The sequence below is a fragment of the Hyperoodon ampullatus genome (genome assembly GCF_949752795.1).
Source record: "Hyperoodon ampullatus genome assembly, chromosome: 5".
In the NCBI taxonomy this organism is placed as follows: Eukaryota; Metazoa; Chordata; class Mammalia; order Artiodactyla; family Ziphiidae; genus Hyperoodon; species Hyperoodon ampullatus.
The window spans coordinates 144,528,151-144,550,276 of NC_136918.1; the positions used below are offsets into that span (position 1 = coordinate 144,528,151).

Sequence of the window (22,126 nt, forward strand, 5' to 3'; positions counted from 1 at the left end):
CATGAGTCTATATAGGTATAAATAAACAGGTAAATGGAGGAGAAGATTCTGCTCTTCCATATAGTGGAATTCTAATGAAAAAGTGTGTGTCTGGGGGCCAGGGAAATACCGAGGACGTGAGGCTGACCAGTCAGGCCCAGTCTGCTGGTAGGTCATGCAGAAACTCCAGAGATCATGATGTTGGCCGTTCCCTGCTTCTTTCTGGTCTTCTCTCTGTGTGTGCATAAATGTTGACATGTGTGGTCATTAAATTGATCTTTTCTTGGTATAGCACAAGCGTTATTCATTATGCTGCATGCTTTTCTCTGTTGTAATCTTTCATAGCTACTTGTTTTAAAACACTGATTTATATTTTTGCTTTTTTTTTTTAACTTGTTTTGGGTAAATAGGAGGAACTTGCCTTTGTTTTTGAGATGCTACAGCAGTTTGAAGATGCCCTGGTGCAGTACGATGAACTGGACGCTCTGTTTTCTCAGTATGTTGTCAACTTTGGTGCTGGGGGTGAGTAATGAAGTTTTAGAAACAAATTCTTTTCTCAGCTTAGCTTTCCCCACTTTTGAATAGTATGGAAGCTGCTGTTTATTTACCTAATGATTAAATCATCTTTTGTTGTTGTTTTTTGAAAAACAGTATGTACAGTATATTCCCATGGTTCCTATAGGAAATGAAGTGAGAATTAAGAATTAGTCACTTACACTTGTAGAAGAATCGTGAGAAATGAAAGTGTTTAAGGAGTTGTTTTTTAGATATAAAGTGTCATTTCTACAACCGACAGCTGGCTAGTGTTGCTTCTGATTCTGTGCCTCCTTGCTAGCATAAGAGTGGGAATCTTTTTCTTCTGTTGAGAGGTTGTCTTTGTAATATTCGAGGGTTCATTACAGTGAGTCCTACATGACACCATTGTAAAGGGTGTTCATCTTGCTTTTAAACTTTTAAACGATGTCTTAAAGTCTTCTAAAAATACAAAACTAGCACAGTGACCCACATACAAAGAAAACGTTTATAATTGTGCTCACTGTTCTTTGCTTGATATTTATTTTGAAGGAAATGGCATCATATTATCATGACCTTTGTCTGTAGCTTGTTGTTCTTACTAACAGTCCATCACAGGCATCTCTTCAAGCTAACAGATCAGGTTCTAAGCTATTTCTGATAAGAGCTGCAGAGTGCTTCACGGTGTGGATTCGTTAGACTTCATTCAGCCCACTGGTGCTGGACATTTGGGTTGTTTCCGCTCTTGCTACCACAAGCAGTGCTGTGATAGACATCTTTGTTGGGGCTTCTTTTGAGAACCCTTGTCACAGTGTCTGAAGAAAGGCATGATTCCAAGGAGCCACCGTAGTGTCTGCTGGGAGACCTGTAGGGAGTGAGGTGCTGGGACAGTCAGCGTGGGCTGTGGACACCGCCCTTGTCCTGGGAGTGATGAAACGTCTCCCACTGAGTCCCACTCCAAAATAGTTTTTATGCAGTTCAGGTTTGGATCTCCTTACTTTGCTGAGATACAAACATAAGCATATAACCAAAGCAAAGTATTCACCAATTAAGTTTTAAAAATTTAGAAGAGGTAAAATTCCATTTCTTGTATCTTACATATCCATATTATACATATATATCTCAGATAGCTCACATGTTTCTTACATTATATTTTACATAATTTCTTTGTTCTCTCAGTTTTAAAATAAACCTGGGGCAATTTAAAATCCAAGAGTAAGCCTGGACCAACTTTAGGAGCTAAATAATATTGCTCATTTTTGTTCATTCATGCAACAGATACTTCCTGAGAGCCCACTCTGTGCCAGGCCCTGTTCTAAATGCAGTAGGGAACAAAACAAAATTCCTTCTTTTATGGAGTTTACATGAAGGGGAAACAGAAACAGAAAAACAAAAGTGTGACTTAAAGTCAGGTAGTGAGACCAGTAAGTGTGGCCTGTGGAAGAGGACACAGGTGCAGGGGTAGGTGATGGTAGGTGCTGTTTAGTGTTAGACAGATGGCCTGGGAGGCTCTCCGAGGAGAAGCCTGACTGAAGTGTGGGGGGAGCCAGGAGAGCGCTGGGGGTGGGGGCCCCGGCAGAGGGACCTGCTGGGGAGGGGGCCCAGATGGGTGGGGGACACCTCACTTAGTGGGCACTGAATCAGCTGAGTCTAAGTTCAGATCAGTAAAGGATGCTCTGCTGCATTGGGCACTTCAGACACATAGTAACGTCAGCGTGCCAGTGTCAAGTCACTTCCGGAAGAGAACGTAGAATTAGATGGCGTGACGCCTCTCCTTTGGAGTGAGAAGCGTAGATTAAAAATTTTTTCATAAAGGTCGAGTGACTTGTTATTGTAGATTCGTATATTTATTTTAAGATCACATTTGAGTCTTAGGGCTGTAAGTTAAAATCGAGGAGTCTTACTGGAAATGTTTGACAGTTAGAGAATTTTTCCCCTCCGCTTCCTGCTACCATGTCTTCCCTGTGCCTGCCGTCCCTTCCTCTAGGAGCGCGGCTTGGGTATTGATGTGGTTGAGTTGAGACAGGCGTGGGGCTTAAATAGGTCAGGAAAAGTGCGGAGATGAAGGAAGATGAGCCGCACAGCACGCTCAGCATGCTCCCGCCCCGGCCTCGCCCCTCCTCCTGGGACCGGCTGACCGCAGAGCCTGAGGTGTCCCTGACCCTCGGCCTGGCCGTCTCTGATTGCATCCTGACCTGCTTAGGACCTTCTGGACCTGGTACGGCGTTGTGCCCCGTGGCCGACGTCCTGTCCCTTAGTGCTCATCACCAGGTGCCAGGTACCCAGTGGGTGTCCTTGCGGTCACCACCCTGTCCCGCATCCCTAGACGGGGTCCCCACAGACAGAGGGGTGGGCCGGCGCTTCTGGCCTATCCAGTAGCTGAGCCGCCTGTCGGTCCACGAGGGCTCACGGTCCTGTGCAGTGAGGTGGAGGGATCTGCAGTCAGCGCCTTTCACGATGTGTGTTTGTTTAGATGGTGCCAACTGGCTGACTTTTTTCTGCCAGCCGGTGAAGAGCTGGAATGGATTGATCCTCCGAAAGCCCATAGATATGGAGAAGCGCGGATTGATACAGAGGCAAGAAGCCACCCTGTTAGATCTGCGCAGTTACCTGTTCTCTCGCCAGTGCACCCTGCTCCTCTTCCTGCAGAGGCCGTGGGAGGTGGCTCAGCGCGCCCTAGAGCTGCTGCACAGCTGTGTGCAGGAGCTGAAGCTCTTGGAAGTGAGTGGTCTCTTTTCCCCATTTACCCGCTTCCTGACTGTTGGCGTAGAAAACGCGGAACCTTCGATCCCAGGCATTGAACTGTATGTGCTTAGGAAAGAGTTTTCCTCTTGTGAATGTCCTTAATTTTTACCATATTATTTGCATACTTACTCTTTACACTGATGAATTAATTGCTCGAAAATGTAATTTCTGCTCTCAACCCGGTGGAGCTCACTCACGTTGTCCCAAAGCGAGCCTGTTAGATCACTTTCTTTTTGAGGTAACTCTGGCTTATTCTGTGGGAGCTGGTCTTCACCGATAAAGATTAATTACCTGGTGGACACACAGAATGAGGTTTTGTAGGTAGACGTTTGTTTTATTTCAGAACTGTCTTTTCAGATAAATGATTTTGCACATGAACATGCCGGTAACAATGTGAGTGATACACAGCAAGCTGTGCCATGTTAATTAGTAGCACGAAGTTTAATGGAGGTACATTATGAATACGTGTGTGCATGTGTGTATGAAAGAAACCCAGTTAGCGAGGCTTTAAGTTGTTTATTTATAGTGAAATATTTGTCTTTATAGACTAATATCCCTCAGGGCTACTGAACTCTTTTCTTGCCCATAGCATCATAAACATTTTAGTGAGGTAAGGGAACTTTAATGACTGTCCAGTCTGAGGGTTCTCACCTTTTTTGTTTCAGTGACCTCTTTACATGGAAAAATGCACATACAGAATGTTACATATAATTTCAGAGGATTCATAGGCACCCCCATTCCCTGGTTAAGAACTAAGTGGATGGTCTAATTCCATTTTATAAATGAGGAAAGTCTGGAAGTGGTTAGATGACTTATAAGTAACATAGCTAGGCACAGAATCAAATCCTCCAAGCCAGGCTACTGTCCTTTCTGTCGTGCTCCACACCAGGGCTCGCAGGGGCACAGTTACAGAAGACCCAGGGTAACTGGTGGTAGGGATAGTTTTCAGGTTATAGTAATTTCTGTTTTGTGTTCCCTAGAAAACTAAATAACAGGCTCAACACTTAGTTTGAAATGACCTTAAGAGATCTACACATTTTTTTTTTAAACCCAAATGAAGAGAAACTGTTTTAGTTAATTTCTAAAGAAGAGATGCCTAGCCTAGCTGAGTCACAAACTTGAGAATTTAAGACTTTTTATCAAATTGTTTTTTTTCCTTGGACATCTAATCAATGATTATGAGGAAATAATTATGAGGAAAAATAACATTTTCAACCTTGAGATGATATTCTTGTGGCTGCCTGTCACCGACTAGATTTCGATAATCTGCTTTTGGCTACTCCTATGTAGCTGTACAGACTGGGGTGAACGGGGGCTTTGCTTCATTAATGGGGCAGGGCCGCCTGTGTTCATGGGTGCCTAGAGAGTTTACTGACTTAGAGATTTTGTCTTGTTACTGGATTGGGGAAAAACATGGGATGTGTATTAGAGTCCAAGCAGTTCAGCCGTGGCGCTTTCAAATTGGGGTCACCCCAGGAGGGACTTTTAGGACGTGCACAGATGGGGGGCAGGTGTGGGAAACCACGGATGGTGATCGGAGCCAGCCTCTTCAGTGCTGGGCCCAGCCGGTCACAAACTCTCTTTTTCAAATTCTTTTTCTTGCCTTAGACGGTTGACTAGTCAGTCAACTGCCAGGCTGCAGAGAGGAGAGGGAGCACCAGGGGGCCTCTGGCCTTGCAGGAAGGAGCCACACTTCTTTCTCCTCCCCCCGGGGACGGGGTGCACTCAGCTCCCAGGCAGGCGGCCGGGACAGCCAGTGTGGATTGGATGCCACTAGCATCTTTGCCCGCCGTGTGTGGGGACAGTGTCCTACTCATTTGCCATGCAGTGGGTCCCCTGGCTTGGCCTGTGTCCCGAGTTCTGTAGAAGTCGCTGGAATGGGTCAGTTTTTACCCTCTTGGCTGGAAAGGGAACCGAGTGAGTGGTGGCGGGTGGCGGGAGCGGGGCGGGGTGAGCGGGGCGGGGGCAGCGGCCGGGACGCCTGTCCTCCAGGGCCGGCTGCCCGGTGCTCCCTGCAGATCCCGTCCCGGCTGGCGCTCTTCCCTTTCCTCGCTCCCTGCGTGAAGGCGCTCCCCACATCTTGGCGCTTGTCTGCTTCTGCTGCAGAGCGAGCAGGGTGCTGAAGTTGGGGAGGGAGCCGCACTGTGGTCCCCTCCTCCCCGAGGGAAGCCGTTCCCTGTCCCCCTCGTGCTGTGTGACCATGCCCCGCTTGGTGTCCCCTGGTGTCAGGGCAGCATATGGGGCAGCTGGGCCCGTTGAGGTGCCTCCTCAGCCACCGTTGCTGATCCCGGCGGGCGCCTGGCATGCCCTGGGCATGGCGCTCCTGTGGGGCCGCCTGTCCTGTGTGCTGTGCTTCAGAGGTGCCTTCCGCTCTCGCCCCAAGCTTGGCTCCTGTCCCGAGTCAGGCACCCTTTGTGAGGGGCAAGCTGCAGGGTGACAGTGCAGCTCGGAGGCCAGCAGTATGGGCCCCGAGCAGCCCGCTTGCACGGGACGCCCCCCACCTTCCTGCTCGGCCCTGCAGATGTGCGCCCAGCAGTGGCTGCCTGTGGGTCGGGGACCCACGAGGTGACGCGAGTTCAGGGCGGTCAGCCCGTTGTCATCCTTCAGGCAAGTGAGGACACTCCTTACTGGCGTCTTCTTGGCTCTTTCTTTCAAAAGATGACACTGCAGAGGGCACGCAGGGCTTCACACACAGAATTCTTCTCTCAACTTTCTCAACTGAAATTCTTTCTCTAGGTAGTTTGGGGGCGGGGGGTTGTTAACATCTTAAGCTTTGCAGTTGGCAGTTAACCCGAGAAGTTTATTCTTAGAGTTTCTTTAAATTTTTACAGAAACAATGAAAATTCAAGACTCAGAATTGTTTACTTTTTCTGTACATTTGATTGTACCCTCAAGACTAGACTCATTTCCTACGTCTGGCTAGCTTTCTGCTGATTGTTCACAGTCACGTCCACGGCCAGAGGCCGGCATGGAACCTTGGGTTCTGCTGCACAGGGCCGGGCGGAGCCACGCGGGCACATAGGCCAGGGCGTCAGGCAATGCGCAGGCTGAGCCAGTACGTGGTTCTTCTAGGGTTAGGCTACGCTTGTTCATCCTTTTAAAGCCAAAAGCCTAAGTATTGCAGCCGTCTTGTGTGTTTCTCATTGTAACATTTCTTCTGCAGAAAATGCTGTGTGTGTTTGCTCTTGTGGCTTGTAAAGCATGCCCTGGTAACTTCCTGGTTGGCTTATCAGTTGATTTAAAGTATCTTCTCTGAGTAGGAGGCACTGTGGTGGCCAGATGCCAGCTCTGGGGTGGGGCCTGGAGTCACACCGCAGGGGTGCTACCTAAGGCCTGGGGCCAGCTCCCCAATTGCAAATGTGTGAACATGGAAATTGTACCTACCCGGTACAGCTGCTGGGGTCAAGGAGTAACACCTGGAAAGTTATGTCAGTTCTGTGTGAGCTCCAGTGACTCCGTTACAGAGTATTTCTTTTTGTCTGCAACATTTAAAAGATTCCCCCCCACCGCCTTTACCAAAAGTTGAGTATATTCTCTGTATAAATTTGGAAAATACAGACAGATATACAGAAGAAAATGTCATTGCTTATTCTAAAGCAAGAGGTTCCCTTTTTGGTCTGTGGCCTTTCTGTCTGGAGAAGAGCTGCTGTTTATCTAATTGGTCCTGTTTCGGACATTTGGGTTGTTCAGCAGTGTCTGCAGTTGCAGGAGTGTGTATCCTTGTACACATCTTTGTGCAGCACATTCATACAAGTAGAATGGCCAGTTCAAGGATGCATGTGTCTTTAACGCTTTTAGTGTACATCGCCAAATTGCCTTCCAGAAAGATCTTCCCATTTTTAGTTACACTAGCAGTGCTATTTTCCTACATCTGTGGTAAGAAAGAAAGAAATTTCTGTGTATATTTTAATCTTTACCAGATTGGTAAACGAGAACAATATAAGGAAGATATTTTCTAGAAGGCCGTTTTATTTCTGTTACAATGACTGCCCAAAAGATTTCTGTTTTAATGTGTTCGCCTCAGTACTGACTTGTCTTTTATCAGCTTAGGTTCTGATTATGTTCACAGACAGGGCAGGCCAAGAGGGATCGGGACTCTCCAGGATCTAGAGACAGGCCAGTGCCGTGTGTGAGAGGCCACTGCCCCAGCTGGCCGTGTGAGTGGGGCCGTGTGGGGTAGACACTCCAGGCTGACCCGGAGGGATAAGGCTCGCCACCCAGGCCTGCCAGCTGGCATTGCTATTCCAAGGTTCAGGCCCCGCAGAGGACAAAAGCAGAGGTGTAGCCCAGGGGCGTACCTCGGGGTCGTCGCGTACTTGCTGTGTACCAGACACTCTGCTGGGCTCCTCCCCACGTGGATAGGTGGGGTCCTTGTGGGACCTGGAGCCCTGAGGACCTGAACCGGGAGAGCAGTGGGAGCCGACAGGAGGAGGTAGCGGCGCGAGGTGTCAGCACCGGTGAGAGCCAGTGGTTCGCAGGAAAGGGGAAGGCGTTCGAGGAGGAACTGCCCAGTACCATTCAAGAAACAGTTGCTTACCTGCCGGGCACTGTGGTAAACACAGTGGTGGGGGAGATGGCCCGCAAATGCGGAAGAAATGGGTCCCACCCACCCTCAAGAAACCCACAGCGGGGCGCGTGGGGCCAGCAGGTGAGCAGGCTGTCAGCGCCCGGGGCCTGCAGACGAGGTCTCGTGTGAGCTAGGCTTTCAAAGATTCATTCGTTCAGCAGTTGTTCGTTGAGCACCTGTTTTGTGCCAAGCAAGCATTTATTCTAGGCGCCGTGTTTTTAGCAGAGAGCAAGACAGACCACCCCCTGCCCTGTGGAGGAGCTTTGGTTTTCACGGGCTGAGTCAGGATCCACCAGGTGGACGTGGCTTGGGCGGCAGGTGCAGAGAGAGTAGAGTGTATTTCAGGCAGAGAAACTTCACTGTTACTTAAAGAACTCCGAAGGAGCTTAGTCCTGCTAGAACTTAAGGGGTGAGGCAGGGCTTGGAGGTGAGGCTCCAGAGGTACTGGAAGCCAGGTTTTGAAAGTGTACGTCATCTGGAGGGTTGGATTTTATTCTGTAGCTATTGGGAAGCCATTGTTGGGTTTGAAGCTGGGGTGCGTGCAAGGTGTTAGGACCTGGAGGTGGAGGTGGACAGAAGCGAAGGGCTAAGAGGAGGCGTGGGGAAGAGTCCGAGGAGAAGCCGAGGCCTGAGCCCAGGCGCTGGGGTAGAGCCTGGGTACATGAGGTGCAACTCACTCAGTGAATACACGGTTCCGAGTCAGCCGAGTCTCACACCGGCCACGAGTGATTATTATTCTATGAAAGATAAAACAACAAAGCTTCTGCAAGATAATATGGGAGAGCATCCTTACGTCCTTGAGGTTACCAGGTGTTTCTGAAACAGGCCAGAAAGGCACTGGCCATAAAGGAAGTGCATGGCAATCAGAGCTTCTCTTCATCCGTCAGCACCACGGAGGGGGTGACGGGGCAGCCACGGCGGGGGTGACGGGGCCGCAAGCTGTGCGGTCAGGAAGGGCTCTTGCTCAGGATATGGGAAGAGCTCCTGCAGATCAGCTTAAAAGACTGACGAGTAGAAAATAGGCAAATGAAGCTATCCAGATGGCCAGTAGGCATATTGAAAGGTGCCCCATCTCATTAATTATAGTGAAATGCAAACTGCCACCCCAGTGAAGCCCCCCCTCCCCACCCCGGTGGCTGAAGTGGAAAGACCTGACAAGTGTCAGTGACGGGGGAGGAGCCGGAGCTCCCTCCTTGGCGAGGAGAGTGGGAGTTGGCGCCACGACTTTGGAAAACGGTTCGGCGGTGTCTGCTGGAGCCAGACCTGCGCGTGCCCTGTGCGCTGGCAGTCTCCCCCCAGGTCTGCACGGAGGGTGTTCGCAGGTGTCCAGGAGACAGTGCCGGCATGCTCGTGGTGGCGTCATTTGTGACTGCTAGAACCGGAAATAACCCAAATGTCCATCACGTACCAGGGAGACGGTGACTGCCGTCTGTTCAGACAGCAGACTGTTGTCTGGCAGTGGGAACGAATGAACCCGGAGTCTCATGAGCGTAAAGATTAGCTGGAGCGGTCAGACACCGAAGAATACCTACCTGTTGATTTCGTTTATAGGTGCAAGAGGAAGCACAGATGTTGTGTCGGGAAGCATGTGGCGGCCGCGGCCCTCCAGCGGGGCGGCCCCATCAGGGTTCACGTTAGGACGCTGGGTTTTTCAGTATTTGGGTTATATTTTAAAAAGTAGTTTTAGCAAAAGAGAATGAAAAGAATGCCTTTAATCGTATGCTTGGAAAATGGTAAAGCGGCTCTTGCCGTGACCAGTAACACTGATAGCAGAAGAAGACAGAGGCTCGGAGAAAACTAAAGGGCGCATGATAAGGAATCAGTTTTAAAAAGTCTGTTGTTCACGAAGGAAGTTGTCCAGAGGGACCCGGAGCCCATGGAAAGGCGCCCGCGCCCTTCCTGTTAGGGTGTGCGAGCTGTGAGACGCCCAGCGCGCCGCACGGTTCCGGCCGGGGCTTGGCCCTCGCGCAGGGGCAGGGTTTGCTCTTTGCCAGGTGCAGGCAGCCTGGGTGCTGGGGTGGGCGGCCTTCCCAGGGACACGGGCTGCCGCTGTCTGTAGACGTGTGGCTCCTGGGTGAGAACCTTGTGGGCCGTTGGCATCCTTGTGTGTTTGTTGGAGTGTGTGCGCCCACCTCGGCTGCGCGCCCTGCGGAGCTCACCTAGTTCAATTGCGGGGCGGGTACGTGCTCTGTCCAGGGTCCCCGAGCTGCATCCTCCCGACCAGCTGTCTGTGCGTCCCTTTGAGGGTGCTCCACTCTGGGCAAGAGAGTCAGTTGTACCACTTGATGAAAGTTGCTTCTGGTCATGTAATTTTTTTTCTATACTGCTTTTTTTCAAAGGATCTAAGCAGTTTGTCTCATTTTTCAAAGACTGGGCAGTTTAGCGTTTATAGGAACATTAATAGCATTCTCCGTTCTCTCCAGTTGGTGCCACGTCCTTTTGTCTGTGCTCAGGGTGTGTTGAAAGAGTCTTCTGACATAAGTCAGTCTCATCAGCTTATGCGGCTCTTCCCTTGTCACCTGATGTAGCAGCACCTCTTACTTTCCCACTTTGAGCAGGACTAATCAGCGTGTCTCACCAAAGCTAGGACACCAGTTGTGAGATACCTCATGATATTAGTGCTACCAAGAAGACAGTCTGCTCTGAGTGTTAAGATGCTCTTAAGATGACTGTGAGGCGTTCCTATGTCAAAAACACTGAAACGTAGAAAGAAAGTCCATTTTAGAATCAATCACATACAGTAGATGCTTTTGAATTTCTGATAACATTTTATTGTATCTCTAAAGCAACAGGTGCTCTTTTTTACAAACATGATTACACTTAAATAATTAATAGCAGTTCCTAAATGTCATCTAATATTTATTTAATATTTAGATTTCTAGCGTTGAACATGATCTTCTGACATGTGACCAAGTAGTCATCTGAGGTCTTATTAGCTTCCCACCGTCACCTTCTATGCTCTTTAAACGGAGAGGTGACCAGTGTTCAGAAGTAGACTAAGTGATGACAGTCGGCCTTTTTGTAGAGGCTGCTTTTGTTAATACGCTTTTAAAGTACATGATTGCAAGTTACATCCCTGCCGAGTCACTCAGCATCATCAGAAATGTGGCACCAAATAGTGTACTTGGACACAGATCGCTGCTTTCCTCCCGTAGGTGGACTGCTGTACAGGTCCCGTTTCTCTTTCCTGTAGTTTTGCAGAGACTGGGTAGCTGCTTGGAGGGGCAGAGGAGGGTGAGCGGGCGCAAGTGCTTCCCCCAGCGCTCTCCTCACACGCCCGCGCCTGTGCCCCCAGGTCTCCGTGCCACCCGGTGCCCTGGATTGCTGGGTGTTCCTGAGCTGCTTGGAGGTGCTGCAGAGGATAGAAGGGTGTTGCGACCGGGCACAGATAGACTCAAACATCGCCCACACCGTGGGTCTGTGGAGCTACGCCACAGAGAAGGTAACTGCCCCAGTGCAGATGTGAGCCTCGGCCGGGGCTCTGCCTGCGGGGCTGGGGGACGGAGTTAGCTGTTTGGAGAAGTGCTGCTCACTTAGTCCCTGCACAGGCAGCTCTGGCTACTTCAGGGTGCGTCTAGGAGCAGCATGGATGCAGTCGTTCCCTGCCGGGTCACTGTATCTAGCAGACATCAGGCACTCGCTGCGCTCGCTGCGCTCGTGCTAAAGGAGGGCTTCTGCTCCAGGAAAGGGTGGGGGGACAAAGCAGGGTGAGCGTGCAGCCGTGTGCAGAAGTGCAGAGAATGACCCGCGCGCAGCAGGAAGGCCTGCCGGGGGAGGGGCTGAGGTGGGGCAAGCTTGGGAGAGCATGGGCGAACAGCACCAGCTGGGAGCGACCAGCGTCAGAGCCGCTCTGAGGATTATTACGTAGAAGGTTTGAGTTTGAAATGATCCCAGTAAGATATATTTTCATATCCAGATGAGAATCATTTGGATAGGAAAGCTAAATTTCTCCTAGTATTTAGATGGTTTTAACTTTATATTTAAATTTGTAAATTCTCTGCTGACTCTTATGGCAAATTAATTGAAATTTGGGGTTATCTCAACAGCTAAAGTCCTTGGGCTATCTGTGTGGACTTGTATCAGAACAGGGACCTAACTCAGAAGACCTCAACAGGACGGTTGATCTTTTGGCGGGCTTGGGAGCTGAACGGCCTGAAACAGGTACTTTTTGAGATGTCCCTGTACACGTGGTGGAAAGCAATGAGAATGTAGGCTGTAAGTGGCACATATAATTTGGGTCCCGCGATATAATTACTCACCATTTGGGAAATTACACTCATTATTAGCTGACCAGATTAATACATAGGATATTTTACCTTTTAATAGCATAAAGAAATGTCAGAAATAGTTTAAGAAATTGTGGGACTTGCCTGGTGGTCTGGTGGTTAGGACTTCGCGCTTCCACTGCTGGGGGCGTGGGTTCCATCCGTGGTCAGGGAACTGAGCTCCCTCATGCCCATGCGGTGTGGCCAAAGGAAAAAAAAAGAAAGAAATTGTAACGATTCTTAAAAATGTGTCTGGGTTTCTTGTAGGCTTAAATGAGCTGATCATGCCTTTTTACAGCCCACGTGAAGTTTAAATGCACCAATCTTCCTCTGAAATACAGATGATTATTTTTCTAATGATACGGCCAGACAAATCCTTTTATTGAGTAAATTACCCCTAGGTAATAAAGCACTTTGAAAGGAACGTTACTAATTCTTTTAGGTAGGAACACCGTGATGAGTATGATTTAGCAAAACTGTTGCTGAAGTAGAGCATACCTAATGGCCTGAGAGGCCTCTTGCTGGATTGAATCAGTTTGTCAGGGAAAATGCCTTATGTGTATATTACACTGTTTCCACCTGAGACCACATCAGATCATTTTGGAAGTAATTTAATTCATTGTAGGATTTGTAACACATACTTAAAAAATTCTAGTCTCAATTAAAGATAAAAGTATTACTTGAAGGGTTTAGACTATTTCATGAGTAAATTAATTAGACAAGAATGTAAGTAATAATGTAGTTTCAGTTGGCATGGGTTGTTTGTGATTTCCATAAACATCAGACAAAGTCCTTTACCTGTGACATTTGAGGCACAATGTAAACTCATATGACTGGACATGATGAAGATGAATAAGGACTCATTTCTTTCTGTTTAAGCCAATACTGCTCAGAGTCCGTATAAGAAACTCAAAGAAGCGTTATCATCAGTAGAAGCTTTTGAAAAGCACTACTTAGTAAGTATTACAAATCTTTGCTGCACCCACGGCAGAAAGCCCCTCTCTACTAGACTTTGCTACTTTGTGACCTTTTGAGTTGGGAATGAGCTGGTATTTGGAACCTCCTTCTTGTTGGCCTTTGAAGTTTCTCTGGTACCCTAGGGCGTTGTGCATGAAACCTGGAATAGTTGGTTTATTAGTATCCATGGTGCCATAATTAGGCATAAAAGCATCTTTGGATATTTATAATTTTGTTCACAATGGTATTGCTCATTCAGTAGAACAGAAATTGTGAGAAAGGATAGTGAATGGTTTTCTGTGTACAGAGGAACAATTTGAACCTGAACAGAGCTATTGTACTTGATTTTAAAGGACTTAAATTTGGACAATCTTAGAAAGCAGTGCAGTAGAAGCTCGGTGGACTGTCTGCCTTCCCGAGTCACAGTTAATTCAACAGCATTTGACAGTAGTTTGTAATACTGTCTCTGTCATCCAAAATGTGAGAAAAATATTTAAAATGTTACCCACAGATGGAAAATACTTTGAAAAAAATTATTCTGTGCCTGCTGAGTTCACGTTTCTTTTATTATTATGATTTATAGTTTATGTACAAGTTAATGACTTTGTATAAATCACTCTTACATAAAAACTCAAATAACACAAAAAGAGATACAAAGTAAAAAATGATGTTATATTAATAAGGAAGTCTTTTGCTTCAGCCTTGGGTAAATAAATGTAGGATTTGTCTAGCATTAAATTTAAAGTACAGAATTATTTGGTTCTTTGCTTTTCCGCAGGACTTGTCCCATGCTACCATTGAAATGTATACAAGTATTGGGAGAATTCGATCCGCTAAGTTCGTTGGAAAGGATCTGGCAGAGTTTTACATGTAATTGATTTTGAACTTTTCTTTGAATTTCAGACATATCACATGTGTAGTAAGAGGTTTGTTATGTAGGAGTTAATATGAAGTGTACATAACTTTGTAGAACAAAAAATGTGAACTGTTAACCAATCATCATTTCTTAAGCAAATTTCTTTGAAAACCAGAGTGAGTTCAGCTTATTACCCTTAATAATTGTTACTGATCTTTGTGTTTCTTTCATTTAATTAATTTAATGAACTTATATGTAAATATTATATACATGTAGATAATATATGCTGTTATATGCGATACATAGTATGTGTTCTGTAGCATTTTCTCTAGTTGCTGTTAAACGCCTCCTCAGAGGATTGAAAGCCTCGAGGTCAGTGACGTGAAGCGCGTGATGTGTCAGGTCCGTGAGAGAGGGCTGAGCCGTGCGTGCTTGTGAGCTGGGGTGTGCAAGCACTGTGCGCATTTCTAGTCTGGCTCCAGCTTTGGAATGGATTCCAGAGAAAAGACTAAAAGCGTGGCATATTTCTCACGTGTTTGGTAAAGAACCCCTGCTGGCAGTGTAACTGCTAGTTCAGAGCACTGGGAAGAGATACAGATTATGAGGGAAAAGACGTTCACATTTCCTCAAAAGAAATGTGTGTTTGAAATGGTATCTTGAAATCTATAGTTAGTCATTTCATTAGATGAAACAAGAAAGAATAATTTACTTTAACTGATTGCAGGGCTCCGAGGGGATTTGTAGATCATCTAAGTGAACTTCCTAGTGTCTCAGGTGTGGTTGGAGCAGGCAGTCAGCTGCACCGCTGAGTAATGCTGGGGCTGGAGGTCGGCTCTCCTGAGCCTCCAGCTAGTGTATCTGATGACTAAATCAGTAGCCATGTCCTCAGGTGCTGAGAGCTGAGGCTTGGAGCTGCAGTGGGGTGATGCTGCCCTGCTAACTGGAGACTTGGGTCCTGGTTCTGGCTTGACCATGGACTAGCCGGGTGACCCTTGGCCTGGGTCTACGGGGACTGGATGACAAATGGCCTCCCTTCCAGCTCTACAGTGTAAGAATCTTTGGCTGGAGATAGTAACTGAAGAAGTATATAGAAGGTTCTGACCCCTTTGAAAAACGGGGGAGGACTTCCCTGGGGCACAGTGGTTAAGAATCCGTCTGCCAATGCAGGGGACACGGGTTTGAGCCCTGGTCTGGGAAGATCCCACATGCCGCAGAGCAACTAAGCCCGTGTGCCACAACTACTGAGCCTGCACTCTAGAGCCCGTGAGCCACAACTACTGAAGCCCATGCACCTAGAGCCCGTGCTCCACAACAAGAGAAGCCACTGCAATGAGAAGCCCGTGCACCGCAACGAAGAACAGCCCCCGCTCGCCGCAGCTAGAGAAAGCTCGCGCACAGCAACGAAGACCCAACGCGGCCAAAAATAAATTTATTTTTTAAATTAAATAAATAAAATATAAAATAAAAAATGGGGGAGAGGACCATAAAAGTCTAGAGAAACTGACACATGTAATTGATAGGTTTAAAATTTATTTGAGAATTTGGGAACTCTCACTGCTTCAGAAGTCAGCCTGGGATGTTGTCCCAGGATGCTTAGAGAGCGAGTGCTTGTTTGGTATTGGCCTTCGTCCCGTGAAGTCAGTAGCCCCAGCCCTCTGGGAAAGGCCAGGGCATCCATGTTGTCACCGAAGCTTTGGCAAGCTCTCATTAATTGGGTTTTAAACTTTGTTATATTCTGATCGTCTTGAGGGTTTAAATTTGGGTGATAAGTGTTGATATTTAAATTCCTCATAGTTCTCTGTAAATCTTTGAAACCTGCTCAGCACTTCTGCCTGAGTTTCCAACTTGAGTCAACTCCCCTGTCGGCTGGCCTGTGTAGACCACTCTGTGTTGGCCTGTCTTCAGCAGTTAGTGTGGCCCCGAGCCCAGGTTTCAAAGCTTCCTCCATAACTAGTTGTGTACCTGTGGACAAAGCCTTCCGCTTTCTTCACGCTTGGTGTTCTTATGTCAGCTTGCAATCGTGAGTGATGCCCTCACGTTCTTATCCGGAGATTCAACTCTGAAGGCCCTTTGGCTAGTGTAGGATGCTGGGCAAACAGCGTGTGTGGGATTCTCAGCCGGAGCGCATTTCTCAGGCCCAGTTAGGCGTTCCTGATTTCTTGTTCTTTCTCATATGGGGGGATGGTCAGAGAAGGACTGTCTGCAGATGGCACCAGTTTCCTGGTGTGGGGTTGTCAGGGGTGGAGAGCAGGCTGTGAAAGGTTATGTCTGAGTTTGTTGATTATCACGACCCATAATGAAAGCTTCTGTTTGTTCATTTGCAAGGAGGAAGAAGTCTCCCCAGAAGGCAGAAATCTATCTTCAGGGAGCCTTGAAGAATTACCTGGCTGAGGGCTGGGCACTGCCTATCACACACACAAGGAAGCAACTAGCTGAATGTCAGAAACACCTTGGACAGATTGAAAAGTATCCTTTAAGTTGAATACGTTCATGAAGTAGGAGGCTTGCTTTCTCTTTGTACGGCAGCAGCGCCCACCATTGAGGGTTTAATGAGTACCTGATAACTAGGAGAGAAAAGCCTGCCTTGACACGCGTACTGTGTTGGATAGAAGCTGCTGCCTCGTCAGCGTATCTGACCTCTGCTTGAGTTCCTAACACCCTAGAGAAAGGGGAACACCTGTCAGGATGCACCCTCTGGGGACTGGAGGGGCTGTGTGCGCAGTGCCCCAGCGTGTGGTCCTCTCAGGCCCCTTGACTCTGCACTCAGCTACCTTCAGACCAGCAGCCTCCTGGCCAGCGACCAGCACCTGACTGAGAACGAGCGGGAGTACTTCTGCAGAGAGATTCTCAGCTTCGCCAACCGGCAGGCAGACAGCCCAGGTGAGGCTTGTTTTCAAACATTACTATGAAAAATTTCAAATGTCATAGGAAAGCAAAAACGATGATACAGCGTGTGTACTCTATACTGACCACCTAGATTCAGCAGTTGTTAACATTTTGCCGGGTAGCAGACGTGTGTCTATATCTTTCTTTTTTCTTTTTGCCGAACTTCAGAGCAGCTCCAGACCCTGGAACAGTGTAGCGTCTTCTGAAAACAAAGGTGATCCCCTAACCACCCTGCCCACAGACGGACAAGGTTCTAAGTCGGGCTACCCAGTTAGCCCCTCTTCAGATCTCCCCCATTGTCTTGAAAAGTGTTTTTACACATTATTTTATATTCAGAATAATTGGACTCTACTAGTCCAGTCAGGGGTCACATGCTGCATTTGATGGTTGTATCAGTTCTCCTTTAACTTAGAACAGTCTTTGCATCTCATTTTCTTCCTCTTTTCCAGACACTGACCTTTTAAAATACAGCAGCTTTATTGAGATAGGATTCACAGCGTGTGGTATAGGACTCTGTGGCTTTTGGTGTCATCACAGACATGTGCGCCCGCCCCACAGTCAGTGTCAGAGCATTTTCATCACCTGAAAGAAACCCCACGCTTAATTTCCTCCCAACCTCCTCCTACCACGCCCCATCCCCCCAAGTCCCCGGGAACCACTAATCCACTTTCTGTCTCTGAAGATACGTGTTCTGGATATTTCATGTAAATGGAATCATACAATATGTGTTTTGTTGTGACCGGCTTATTTCACTCAGCACAGTGTTTTCAGGATTCAACTATGTTGTAGCGTGTGTCAGCATTTCATTCCTTTTTGTGACTGAATAATATCACGTGGTACGGATGGGACCACACTGTGTTCATCCCTTCAGCGGTTGTTTGACAACAGGGTTGTAAGGCACTGGCTTTTTAAAGACATCGAGCCACTTGTCTCATAGGCTGTCTCACCGTCTGAAGTTTCTTGAGTATTTCCTTATGGGAATGTCCGACAGCAAGGTAGATCTCAAAGCCTTAGGTTCAGGCTAAATGTTTTGGCAGGTATACTTTAAGAATTGCCGTGTAGTAAGATTAACTTTATTGTAATATTTAGCTTCTCATGTTCAGTTTATCAGGAAGAGTATTTATTTAAAATAGCCACTGTCTTAGTCAGCTTGAGCTGCCATAACAAAATGCCGCAGACTGGACGCTTCAACAGCAGGTGTTTATTTTCTCACAGTTCTGGAGGCTGACATCTGAGGTCAGGATGCCAGCAGGGTGGGTTTCTGATGAGGCCCCTCTTCCTGGCTTGTCCCTTCAAGGCAAGGGGTGGGGTGGAAGGGAGGTGGAGAGAGAGACTCAGAGAGAGAGGGAGGGGGGAAGGGAGGTGGAGAGAGAGACTCAGAGAGAGAGGGAGGGGGGAAGGGAGGGGGAAGGGAGGTGCGGGGAGAGATGGGGGAGAAATGGAGAGACTCAGAGAGAGGGAGGGGGGAAGGGAGGGGGAAGGGAGGTGGGGGGAGAGATGGCAGGGCTGTGTGGTGCGTCCTCCTACAAGGGCGTGCATCCCTCGTGACCTCATCAAACCCTGACTCTCTCCCAGAGGGCCCACTGCGGGGTAGGGCTTCCACTTAAGAATTTTGGCGGGACCGCATTCAGTCCATAGCGCTTGCTAACTGCAGTGTTTCCAGAGGTTTTGGCTTTGGGTTGCTGTGGTCGTTGCCTGCTGGGGTGCGTGTCACGCACATCGAGCCATCTGCATGGGTTTCTCAGGGGCAGCGTGGCACTGACTTGTGTTTTAGAGCCTTTAATGTGCCCAGACTGGTCACTGTAGAGCTGTGTGCCGAATCTGCTGTGTGTGGCACGTGCGTGAGACTGGGCAGTTACGCTTCTCCTGCCAGCTTTCCGTGGCGTCTCTGTGAAGAAAATATTCCGTGATTGTCCCGGTTTTCTTGTGATTTTCTGGCATCAGTCTCGGCACCGCCTCACCTACCGGTCAGTCCAGTGGCCTTGTGGGTGTTCTAGACACACCAGTGCTTGTGGAAAGGAAGTTGGAGGATGCAGTGGGTTCTCCCCTGATGGTGCCTCTGGGGCTGGGGACCTGCTGCCCTCCTGGCTCCTCCCTTCACTGGCTGGCCTCACAGGGTGGCACACACCTGGGTTCATTTCCAGATGCACAGGGGGATTTGGGCATCTCTACTGGAGAATCTTTCTGTGCGTGGGGAGGTGGTGGAATCCCCTGAAACAGCTCTAGGAATTGGACTTTACAAACCTTGTTTTGAAATTGAGGAGTTAGTTGACCTGTGTTTCTCTTGGGTTTGCCAAAACAGGAGTTAGAAACCTTAATTCTTCAGGTTTTATGATTTCCAGGAGTTATCTAGGCGTGTGTTTCTGTTCTCTTTTTGACAAAATAACTCTTTTTGGTGTGTGAAGATGGCGCAAGGTTGGGAGGGTCTGAACCATCTCTTTTGCACGTTATTGCTTCCTGCAGGCCCGATGGTGGCCCAGCCCTGCAGTCTCTGCAGCATCTGGCAGTGTGACTTAGGAAGTAGAACATGGCACTGTGTATTTACAGGTCACAAAATAGTACTCCCTATGCATTCTTTTGCACAACTGCGAGATCTCCGTTTCACGCCTCCCAATGCTGTGGTCCACGTGGGTGGCGTCTTGTCCGTGGAGGTGACCGTGTGCAGTCAGATGCCCGTGCCTGTCCTCGCGGAGCAGATCGCCGTCAGCGTCCACTTCAGCGTCGAGAAAGACAGCTACCGGAAGACTGCCGAGTGGCTCACCAAGCACAAGACGGCCAACGGGGTTGTCAGCTTCCCGGCAGAGACCTCGCCTTTCCCCACGTCTCAGAACAGCCTGCCCGCGCTGGAGCTGTGCGAGGTGTTTGAGAGAAGTCCTTCCGACAGTTCCTTGCACACAACGGGGATTATCTGCAAAAATGTCCACATGCTGCTAAGGAAGCAGGAGAGTGGCGCGTCCCTGGAAGCGCCCTCGGGTGCCGCTCTGGAGGCTGGGGCCCACATGCTGAAGCGCACCGCTGTGACCCTGGAGCCGGGGCCCAACGCAATCACGTTCAGGACTCAGGTGTGTGTCGGGCGGGGGGTTTCTTCAGGGGAGGGCAGGAGCGGGTGGCACGTGCAGGAACCCTCTGAAGGAGCTGGGAATCCAGTAGACATCTCTGTCCTGTTAACCTGACTTTGATTTTTATCCTTAAAGAAAAACAGACTGATGTTTTGAAAAAACCTTTTGTACTTAAATAATTATAAGGCAGTTGATAAATTTTGAATGAAGTTCTTGACATGGGTAATTATTTGTGTTCTCACTGGATTTGGTTAGACTTTTTCCCTTTGTATTAGAATACACCCTCATTTGCTAAAATGAGGGAGTTTCAGAGAAGATGGCACTTTCATGTGAAACTCTCTTCTCCTTTTGTGGCTGCATGGATGGATGTCCAAACAGTTGTTTCTGCCCCGCTCCGATACAGATCTTCCTCCAGTGCAGCGGCTGCTGCTAGTTCCACTGACCCAAGAGGCCAGTGGAAAGTACAGCTCTTTGCCACGTGTGTTTTCAGTCTGGTCTCAGAGCAGGTCTTAAATTCCATGCTCCCTGTCTCCATTAAATACCTTTTCCAGAAGAGAAAGCCACAGATAAAGCTTATTAAACTGAGAATGCATTATTAGGCGTAAAGTCAAACTTAAGCATCCATTACTCAGAAAATCCTCGATTGAGAGATGCCGAGGGATCTTCTGAACAGCCCGCGCGCGTGTAGACGTGTTAGCACAGAGCGGCAGGATGAAGAGGGTGTGGAAAACGGTCACTTCAGAGATTGTGGCTCAGCCTCCCCTTGAGAAGCTCGTCACTGCAGGAACGGGGACGGCTGTTCGAATGCTCGGTTTTGCCCCCAGGCCAAGGAGCCGGGAACCTACACGCTGCGGCAGCTGTGCGCCTCGGTGGGCCCTGTGTGGTTCGTCCTTCCTCACATCTACCCGCTGGTGCAGTATGACGTGTATTCGCAGGAGCCGCAGCTGCACGTGGAGCCGCTGGCCGGTGAGTGGGCCGCGGGGGCTGTGCAGGGGTTCTGCGCTGCACTTGGCTCCTTTACTCTAAGGGAGCACGTGGCAGGAGGGCTCTCTGCAGCGTCACGCTTGCGGCCCTCTGTAGCTGTGTCCCTCGGTAAGACACACTTTGGGGAGCATCGTGGCGATTTTGCCTGCGAACTGACTCTGGCTCTTTTGTTCATCTCAATATTTGCTTTTCTCTAATTGCTACTTTCATGTTTTCTAAACATTAGCTGAGAAAAAAGAGCTAAATCTCAGCTGATGTCTACTGCAGAGAATTTAATAAGTAAATACAATTTCCTGCTTAGAGTTCCATTTCAGAGGCTGAATGCTAGATTAGTTATGGTCTGTGCTCTGACCAAAAGTCTTTTCCTTTGAAAGTGTGGATTAACCTTGACCCCCGGGCATGGCATTTGAGAAATTCAGTGCTGCCTTCCTTTTTGTTAAGTCCTACAATTAGGAGGAGTTGGTGTAAACAAATTATTGAAGACCACATGGCACTTCAGCAAAACATGAATGAGTGAGTGTCTCTGTGGTTTAGGCTAGAAACAATGTATTTATTTGCTTGCTTCTTCCATTTGGGAAAAAAAAATCAAGGAAAACGTTTTTTTCTATTTAATCTCTCTAACTACCTATTTTTATGCTTTTAAACTTCTCCCCTGGCTACCTGGAAAGGCCCTCAGGTGCGGAGCACAGCAGTCTCTCAGTGGTTCTTCCCTCAGAGAACCTTTTGTGAGAAAGGCTGAGCCCCGCGGCTGGGAGAGCCTGGGAGGTGCGCCTCTGCCCTGCCCTGGCCCGCCCCGACCCCGCACTCCCTTTCTCACCTCCCGCCTCTCCTCCCCTCTCTCTCTCTTCTCTGTTATTCCTCCTCCTTGTGTCTTGTCTTTTGCCTTCTTCCTTCTGCCTTCCCTGGAACCGATTCTTAGAAAACCTCAGCCCATTCCCGCTCTCCATTTCCATCCAGGAGAAAGTGTACCGCATCTTCTATCGAGCTGCTCTGAACCAGAGATCTGGAAGAGGCCTAACCTGGAAAGGCCAGAGGAAAATCTGAATAGCAGCAGCACATGCGGTTTCATTAGTTTTTTCTTTAGTGTCGTTATCTGAGTTTCTGTCAATAACTGGCTAGCGGGTCAGTTTTGAGACCCTCGTAGACACGGTTGCCACCACAATCCCTAACTCTCTCAACTGAAGTGGTGATAAGGTCCCTGAGGCTCCCAGATTCTCTTGTGCCTGGCGAGGACCCCTCAGCGCTGCAGACCACGAAACTGAGGTGAGCGGCGAGGGTGGACACTGAGCCACTTTACGGAGTGTGTCCAGTGAAC

At 48.4% G+C, this 22,126-nt stretch overlaps 1 protein-coding gene across 3 annotated transcripts in view; it reads left to right on the top strand.

Moving 5' to 3' along the window:
• TRAPPC10 (trafficking protein particle complex subunit 10) overlaps positions 1-22,126 on the top strand; it is a gene marked incomplete at both ends in the record, with an annotated part of 89,275 nt that overhangs the window by 48,632 nt on the left and 18,517 nt on the right. The window contains 11 exons of one of the 3 annotated variants that reach the window (XM_079704839.1): positions 390-501; positions 2,966-3,213; positions 10,998-11,012; positions 11,100-11,246; positions 11,851-11,965; positions 12,949-13,025; positions 13,805-13,896; positions 16,208-16,348; positions 16,650-16,762; positions 19,316-19,830; positions 20,652-20,793. In XM_079704839.1, coding sequence (XP_079560965.1) covers positions 390-501; positions 2,966-3,213; positions 10,998-11,012; positions 11,100-11,246; positions 11,851-11,965; positions 12,949-13,025; positions 13,805-13,896; positions 16,208-16,348; positions 16,650-16,762; positions 19,316-19,830; positions 20,652-20,793 — 1,717 coding nt within the window. Of the gene's footprint in view, positions 1-389; positions 502-2,965; positions 3,259-10,997; positions 11,013-11,099; positions 11,247-11,850; positions 11,966-12,948; positions 13,026-13,804; positions 13,897-16,207; positions 16,349-16,649; positions 16,763-19,315; positions 19,831-20,651; positions 20,794-22,126 lie in introns of all 3 variants that reach the window. The other 2 variants (XM_079704840.1, XM_079704841.1) reach the window with 2 other exon arrangements.